Source organism: Meleagris gallopavo, chromosome 4, assembly GCF_905368555.1.
Source record: "Meleagris gallopavo chromosome 4, MGAL_WU_HG_1.1, whole genome shotgun sequence".
Classification (NCBI taxonomy): domain Eukaryota; kingdom Metazoa; phylum Chordata; class Aves; order Galliformes; family Phasianidae; genus Meleagris; species Meleagris gallopavo.
In genome coordinates, this window is record NC_139407.1 from 46,439,043 (window position 1) to 46,448,363 (window position 9,321).

The 9,321-nt window shown below is 35.2% G+C and overlaps 1 protein-coding gene across 2 annotated transcripts in view; it reads left to right on the forward strand.

The window, feature by feature from the left end:
• Positions 1–9,321, forward strand: part of NFXL1 (nuclear transcription factor, X-box binding like 1) — a 40,272-nt gene that overhangs the window by 25,818 nt on the left and 5,133 nt on the right. Inside the window, exons 19-21 of one of the 2 annotated variants that reach the window (XM_085223217.1) lie at positions 1,631–1,735; positions 4,778–4,864; positions 6,895–6,948. In XM_085223217.1, the coding sequence (XP_085079343.1) occupies positions 1,631–1,735; positions 4,778–4,864; positions 6,895–6,948 (246 nt within the window). Of the gene's footprint in view, positions 1–1,630; positions 1,736–4,777; positions 4,865–6,894; positions 6,949–9,321 lie in introns of those variants that run through there. The other variant, XR_014883157.1, reaches the window with a different exon arrangement.

Below are 9,321 nucleotides of genomic sequence, written 5' to 3' on the forward strand. Positions count from 1 at the left end.
CTTCCAACTACAGCACTTGTCTGGCAGAAGTGGTAGGATTGCTTCTGTTCTCTTAGCTGGTGGGGGTGTTGTTTTGCCACTCATCGAATTGCTTCCCATGATATTATATGTTGTGTTTGCATTGAAGGGGGTGAGAAGCAACTGAAACTGTCAGCTTCATTCTTGTCCTGCATCCTTCTGAGTGTGAACTGTGTGACTGTATGCACTAGATGAGCAAATATGATTTCAGTATTGGATTAAGTATATTCCTGTGCTATGCTCTGGTGGTATGTAACATAAAAATTTCTGCTGTAGTAGCACATGGAGATTATCTAGAATTTGCAGCTCTGACATGTGAGTTATAAAACTGTTTGTTTGGGCTTCGACGTTATTACTGAAAGTGTGCCTAATGAGTATGGAAGAGGAATCTGAAATGGTAGGTTCTATCTTAGGATGTCTGGCAGATGAGACTTTGTAGCTGTTTCAGTGTGTAATGCTGTTGGGCAGGGAGCCAGAAGGATTCTACTGTGCAGAGGCTGTGTGGTTGCCTTTGCAACCATGGGTACTTCTGCAACCATTAGTACTTCTAAGAATCCAAATTTACTCATCAACAAGAAATGCATACACCTGCATTTTATTATATATATATATATATAAGACAGTCGCTAATATAATTTTCAATAAATTTTTTTATTTAAACCTACCTTTATAAATGAATCAGTTGGGTATGTTTCATGAGTTATCACCTCTCGTTATCAACAGTATTGAACAGTATTGATTTATGTAATTGAAAATGAAAAAATTATCATTGTGAAGATTTTGTTTGGGACCTGAGCAAAGTCAGTTGAGCTCCTAACAGCAAGTGGAAGAAAACTTGTTTTTACTCCTGTGAATTATTTTTTTTTTTATATCTAACATCATTCTGGGAACACTGTTACATTCCTAAAAGACATGGCATATTTAAATTACTATCTCAGTTCTTAATAGTAATTAGTAAGTAGTAGTAGAGTAATGAATAATAATAGTTTCAGTGTTAAAAATTTCACTGACAGTTTAAAAAAAAAAAAAAAAAAAAAAAAGCTTTTTATCAGATGTCAACAACAGCATTTACCAAATGCAGAAATTTAGGATTTTGTGAAATTTATTCAGATGTAAGAATATTGGGGGCCTGTATTTGACTCCTGCATAGTTCATAAGGTTCTTGCACATAAAACCTAGTTTTGTAGTATTTTTGCTTCTAAATCTGCCCTCTTGTTAGCAGTTTGTAGGTCAGGCTGAGTCACAACATACTTCATTTCAATTTTCAGTTCCTTCTTACCTCATCTACTTTTATTCCTCCAGCATACAGATAGTTAGAGTAATTGTTGCATGAATCATTGTGGAGATGATTGTTCCTGTAACATTTGAAAGAAAAAAAATGGTTTTTGATCAAGCTATCCCAATAAAAGAGAAATAATTCTATGTGAACTGAAAAACTGTGAAATAGTGAAATAAGTTGACTTTTTCCTTTCAAATTTTGCAAGTAGAACAAACCTGGTAAGCTGAATGAATTTTCTGTTTGGCTGCTATGTCTGAAATGAAACTAGTTCAAAGATTGCATGTAATTTCAGTTATTTATTGGTGAAGGTATTTCTTGTTTTACTGTTTGTAGCTGCCTTGTGGTCACCGGTGTAAAGAGATTTGCCATTCAGGTGATTGTCCTCTGAACTGCAGCCAGAAGGTTAAACTCAAGTGTCCTTGTAAGAGACTGAAAAAGGTAAGCTTTGAAGCTACAGTTCTGAGAATGATGTATTTTCTTTGTATGTTCCTAGGCTTGTGTACATGAATTATCTCTGGTGCAGATTGGAATAGGATCAGTTACTTCAGCAGAGCAGTAGCAGCAGCTGAATGTCTGGGTGGAACAATTGAAATATTCGCTGAGGAACATAAAATTTATTTTGAAACATGTTAGCTGCCAGACTCGTGATACCTTTATCTTCAAGCACACTTCAATTTTTGTAGTTCCATTAGGAAAATAATCAGATGATCCGGAGTGATTTAAGAAGTCAAAGCATATTTTCCTAATGATAAGGGGGAAGTTTATAATTACATAAATTGGAACAATCACGGATGTTTTGAATCCCTAATTGATGTTTTTGGTTTTGGTTGTCTGCAGCCCTTAAAGCAAATAGACATCAGCATCCTTAGCTTTTAACAGAGATAAAGGACAAAGCTTGTTATGGCTATCAAGTATTATGAGGGGAAGAACAGAGGCTTATGTGAACTCTTGGCAAGTGTTAATAACTTAATGAAAAAATCACTATCTGGCTTAAATAAAGCATGCTTAAATTATTTTCAAGAACCAGTTTACTTCTGAGCTTTCCACAGAGACTGTAGTTTCACCAGAGTTCTTAGCTTCTCCAAGAAATGTCTTCTGCAGGGGGAATGTTCAAGAGAAAGGATGGTAATACAGTGAGTGCTTCAAATTGAACAGTCTCTGCTTATGAATAGTAAGCTTTTATTTATTCATAAGTTGCCCATGGTACAAAGAAATGTTGACTTCTGCTGTGGATAAATTATTTTGTTGTGACTAAGTGCTCTTATTAATTTCAGTCTTTCACTACTGTGTTCAGTAAAATAAATAGTATCATTGGTTGAGTACATATATTGATATATATATATATATATATATATATATATATATATATATATATATATATATATATATATATATATATATATATATATATATATATATATATATATATAGAGTATATATAGTTGTACTTCTGCTTCTTCCTCCATGAGATACAGGTTGACAGTTGGACTTGATGATCTTTAAGGTCTTTTCCAACCTTAATTAATCTATTATGATTCTATTCTGTATACCTATTAAAAAGTATGCCTGCTTCTTATGCCAAGCTTAATTGAATAAGGAAGATGGGTATTTCCATGATAGGTCTGTTACATCTAGTTGTTACTGTCCCTAATATTCATAATGTTTTTAGAAAAGTGAAATGTAATATCATCTTCTGATGAGTTCTGACACTATATAGTTACTTGTGTTTAGAGCAGCTCAGATTTTATTGTCCCAGGATGTGTTCAGTGTTTATGTGGATGTCCAACTGAAGTGTGGTAGCAAGAAGCAATGAAATTAATTTTTAGGATGCTTACTTTTTCACTCGTAGACTGGCCAGATATGGAACATTCCGAATCTGCTATTCTGAAAGTTTTATGTTCTTTAAATCTGATGACAGTTACTTTTTTTTCAGTCTTGTAAATTTGGTTATAAGGTGGAGAGGTTGTTATGAGTGGTTATTAATTGTTATTTAAAGAATAAATAGCCACTCATTTAAATAGCCATGAAGTGATCCTTCTGATACCTAATGAAATGGTGTTTGCTTTCAGAAAGAGAATTAAAAACTATCCCTGCCTTAAATATCATCTCACTGTTTCCAGGTCAAGCCCCAAATCCATGCTCTTGTTTGTATAGAGAACTACAGTATAGAGGGTAAATGATGATAGAACAAATAGGCCACTGATAATTGGACCATGTATCAGTTGCAGCTATGAAATCTGACCCATTTCTGTAGTGTAAAAGATGATGTTTTTTAAAGTTTATCTTTTGCATCTACCCATGCCGTGATCATAATTAGGTTATCTGTTGACTCCAGAAGTTCCTTATGCAAATTTGCTTATAGCAGATAGTGAACTTCTTTCTTAGGTTTTGGATAGGATAGTCTACGTGTATATTTAGTCTTTGTGACTGTGGCCTTCCGTGTGATCTTAAAGATAAGGAGAAACAGAATTCAGTATCTGAAATTTGCAGTTGAATTCTCCTCTACAGAAGTACCAGTCTTCTGTCTGTGTATACTACTGGTGAAGTTGGTAGTTGATAGGATACTTATTCCAACCTCCCCTGTATATATGCCTCATCTGAACAATCATAACTAATATCAAATGTAGGGGTTCATAATTTGAGCAGAACAGAAGAATTCTTTCTTCTTTTTCTGGTGTTGAAGTTAACTGTTGTATCATGAGGCTGTGCATGTGAGCATACAAAGTCATATAAACCACTTGAATATGTAACCATCAACTTGTAGTGGACCATATTCTTAACCATCTAGGCAGGTGGTTTTTCTTAACATGCTTGAATTGCTGTGATAGAAAGTTAGTTTTTGGATTTTGTTATATGTTATGACAATTGAAAACTTGTTCTACATATCGTTAATAGTATGAAAACCAGAATAGCTTCTGGTTATGTTACTGTGCTTTCCTGACAAAATTCTTCATAGGCTAATAGTATAGATAACAACTTTCTGTCTGTGGTGGTATTCTGTTTTTTTTGTTTGTTTGCTTGTTTTGTTTTTGTTTTTTGGCCTTCAATGTAAGGGGGAGGAAGTAGAGGAAGTAAAGGAGATCTTCCCATGACCAGACCTTGCCCTGTAATCTCAGCCAGTTGTGAGAATTGGTATGAAATTACCTAAGAGTTACTTATTAGTTACTCTGCATGGTATCTTTTTTAACAGAGTTCACAAGGTTATATTGCTTTGTCTTAAATAAACAAGTGGAAAAAAAAGACAAGAAAATTGAACTGGACTGTTTGATTTATTCTTACTTTCAGAAGCTTATCAGAAATAAGGAAAATAGAAAAGGATGCTTGAATACAGTTACGGTTTCAAATAATATTTATAGATTAGCTTCATTCTGTAATTATGCCAAATAAGAATGTTTTATAATTTTCTTAACAAAATGAACATTATAATTCTATTTTAATGTAGGGAAATGAATTACAAACAACTCAATTTATACTTAACAGGAAGTACAGTGCAGCAAGATACAAGAAGACCAAGTTTCATTGGAGTGTGATGCATTATGCAAGGAAATGAAACGGAAGGCGTCTGAGGTAGCGTATCCACTTTAGTTATAATTTATCCTTGTTGCCTTGAAAAGTTGGAAAAAACAAGCAGCTCATTATTTTTTCAAGACGATAACAGCAAGAAATGCAGTGTAAGTCAGTGTACAGTTTAATTGCACATTTAATTTTTGGATAATTAAATCTGGCTTATTCTTCAGAATCGCACTACTTGTAGATAGTGTCAACTAACTCAATGAAATACTGTGTTAAGATAATACTCTGTTTCTTCTTTATTTTCAATGTACGTTATAACTGGAGTTTTTCTTTTCAACCAAGAAGTGCTAATCAGTGATAATAAAATCATCACTGCTAATAAGAGCTATAGAAGCACTTCACTTCATTTAAGCCTTACTTTTACTTTGAAGGTTGGTCAAGTGTGATCTTTAAATTGTGTGACACATAATTGACTATCTCATAGTATTAGGTGTCTGCCTCAAGCATGGAGACCTTTCAGTAATTGCATGTGCTTTTCAGCCTGTTGTAAACATAAATGCTCTCCAGCACTTCTGTGTGAAGTGAAGAAACTGCTGCATAATCTCACCTGAAGAGACAGAACAAATTCCATCTGTGCATATCTTATTTGGTTAATTACCATTTTTAGTATGCAAATTATGATATTGTCAATGGTTTATATATATATATATACATATGTACACACATAGACTGATTATTGGGATTAAGATGGTTTTTAATATCAAGTTGTCAATCATATTATGACATCTCAGGACATTCTACAATTCTGTGATCTATTTTACTTAAGTACTGTTAAGTGGATACAGTAAGAAAAACACACAAGCAGCAGACACACATACATTGACTCAGCATACTGGTACTGCTGTCACTGTAGTGATCCCTGACTGAGAGAATTTCAGAGATAGAGCTGGTGTCTTAATGTTTGATGGCTTTGATGCATCTATATTCAGTTTGCTAGTAGGTCTAATTGCTTTTCAGCTGCCATAAACTTTTGATATATATAAATATCACGTGGCACTTGATTTCTAGGTTTACCAAGTGTTAAGCTGAAGTAGAATATTTCCCTCTGTTGTAAACTTGCCTCCTGTTGATTTCATTTTATGCCTTTGTTTTTGTGTAATGAAAAATACTTATTGATGTATTTTCTTGTTTGGTATCTTCACCCTCTTCAGGATTTTGTGTCCTGTCAGTCACCTGCTTTTTACCTGATGAATTCAAATTAAGCATCTCTTATCTAGGCAGGAGATCCTATTGTTCTTCATATATGTTCAGGCTTCGCACCCTTTTGTTATTGTAGGATCAAAATACTGCAGGAACTATGATTCAAGTGCATTGTATGTTTATATTTTAATATTTTCTGTGCCATTCTTTTTCCTTGTAATTTCTGGCATTTAATTTGCTGTCTTGAATGCTTTGTAACAGTTCTATAGAATGATCAGTTGTAGTTCCGGGTTTTATTTTTCATAGAACTTTCTGATGGTGAAGCAAATGTAATTACACTGACAGTTTGCATTACACCAAGGGCTCTAGAGCAATTTGAGTGTGCATTATCCAATATGTCATTCAGTACAAATGTGGAGATTTCCTTTTGCTCTAGCAGTCAGGGTGTATTTGAATTACTTAGAATGAAGTGTGTATGTGCGTAAATTATATACATATGTAGGAATTACCTATCAGTGTACAGTGTGCTGAATTGAGGATTGAGTTACTGAAAGCTTGGAGTGAATTTCTTAAGAAATTTTCCCTGGTATTAATGAATAAACTTTTTTTTTCCCCAGGTTTTTATTTGTTAGTTGAATTTTCCAGTTAGTCATAAGTTTGGTTTTGTAACGTGGTAGCATCTCTTACGTTCCGTGTTTTTCAAACATGAATTGATAGAGGTTTTTCAGAGAAGGTTTTAGAATCTGAGTAAGCTCATAGCTCACTTGGTGGAAGTTTTGCTCACTTTTCTGAGAACTGTTCTATATAGAGTAATTATGGCTCTGTAAGAGAATAGTTTTACTTGCTTTTACAACAGTTGCTTATCACTTTGTATGTCTGGACAGATAAAAGAAGCAGAAGCCAAAGCTGCTATTGAAGAGGAGAAGCGAAGACAACAGGTATCAAACTTAATTCTTCCTCCCCCCCCCCACTTTCTGTTAATAAAACATTTGATGCAAGTGCAGCCCAAGTTGTATACTTCGTACAGTGGTGTTCCCAGTTGCTGTTTTCAGCTGTTACGTTGCCCTTAGGTGTGTGCCATGAGTGATCTACAGTGGTTAAAAGCAAGCATATTTTCTCTAACAATTCTCATACCTATGGGCAAAATGGTAATCAGTTTGATGTCTCATTAGAATAACTATATTATATATATTATTTTTTAAATATGAAATACTTCTAATTTTTATCCATCATTTTATAATGCATAAAGCTCACAGAATTACTAAGTAGCCTCTATAGGGATTTGAACTATTGAGTAAAACTTCTCCCCTTCATGAGAATGAAGAAACCTAAGTTGGTCTCTGTCCTTCAAGGTCTGGTGGGGGTGGAGAATTTTTTTGTAAGCTGGCTCTGGTGAATGTATGTTGTCGGCACTGTAATCCAAGAAGCTTCCGTGCCAGCTGCGTGGAAACACTATCGCTAATCTTGTTTCAGAAATTAACTGTAAGCTTGGTGACAGCTAGCTCAGGTTTATCATCTGGGGGCTACAGCCTCAATGCACTCCTTCCAACAGGCTTGTATGCCTGTGCCAGAGCATTTGACGTCGTGTTCTAAGTCTGGTGTGTGGTTTCTGACTTTTACTCATTTATCAAAACAGTTCTCTATTAGATTATGCTTGAGTTTTCAACTGGATTGCACATTCCATTCTTATCGCAGCAGTGGCTCACTGCTTGGAGTGGGTGCAGAAGACTTGCTTTACATGGCTGATTATCTTGTACCTTTCTCCCAATCTCATTAGGACATTCTTGGGTAGGGAGCTTCTCTGCTGGTACAACTTTGATTAATTGCCTAACTGGCTTTAAGTATTGTGTCTGTTAACTGGTGCTCCACCAGGGCCTATTTCTGTTTCTCTTTCAGGATTTTCTCTGTGTACGATTGTGCCTGGTGTCCAGGTGGGCAGGCATTGCTTTGTGGTCATCATGTAGTGTTTATTATTACAGTCATGCCACAGCTGTTAACAATATTGATTATACATTCCCTCATACATCTCACAGACAGTTTGTCTAATTCTTTTGTTCTCTACACTGAAGTTAGTTCCAGGACAGAGGTCAGGAATTGTAGCTCATAGGAAGCGTTTGAAACATGTTGTTGGGGAGAGATAGTCTGTAAATGACAGGGCTGGAAGTTAAGTACTGACATAAACAGTACTGACTTGTATTCATGTAAACGATATGCTTACAATTGCTAAGCAAGAAATTCAAAGTTGCTGGTGCTTGTATTGCACTGATTGCAGGAGGGATTCTAGTCAGTAATGATTTCTGCATCAAAGCCACTTAATTTATGATCCTTCCAGTGTAGCAGAATTGCTTCACCAGCAGTGTGTTCATCATTGTCTTAAAATTGTTCAGCAGAGCCTGTTTCTCCCTCCAGTCACATCACCATTGCTTTCTACTTGTGCTTTCAGAACTACAGTCCAGCAGCATGCTGTGCAGTGTACAACAAACACAACAAACACTTCTATATGCATATTTTTGTGATGGACTGTGACTTCAGGGATGGAAGACTTCACCTATATGTAATCAAGCCCATTAATTAATAGATTAATTAATAATGGCCAGTTGTATAGCATAACAAAGATTATTCAAGAACAAATGTAGGTAATAAATAGTCTTTAGAACTGCCCTAAATTCCTGCTGCCATGTAGCTAACATTGGTTCCTTTCCAATTTGATCTCGTTATCTACCATCTGGTGATGTGACTTGAAGCACATTACTGTCATGGGGTGCTGCTTCATATATATGTATATACATATATATGTATATCTATATATGTTCTTACTACCTTCTGAAAAGGTTTGCATCTTGTACCATCTTTCTGATGTCGTTAGTACCTTTTTGCATAGACAGTTCATTTGTTGCTTGCAGCTTCTTGAGATCTGTTTTTATTAATGCTGTAAACTAGTTAGTGCTTTGGTAAGTCTGCAAACTTGCATTTTGGTGTTTGCTATACTTCTATAATGACACTTATAAATGGAATCGCTTGTTTTTTGTTGGAAGGAGAGATGGCTTGGTTGGGCTTCTCATAATGCCTCAGCCCACTTTCAACTGCTTTCAATTCAGAGGCATTGTGTGAGGTCAGAGTTTTGACAGCTGCAAATGATGGAAGTTTCTTTTCTATGGGGCTGCCATTCTTCCCAGTGCAGAGAGAATATAGAGAGTAATACATCAAAGAACAAAATCTAGTACTTGAACTACTCTAAACTGCATGTTATCTGACAAGAGACTTGAGTATACAGCTCAAATAAATGCATTTCATTTCACTTTTAATGCATC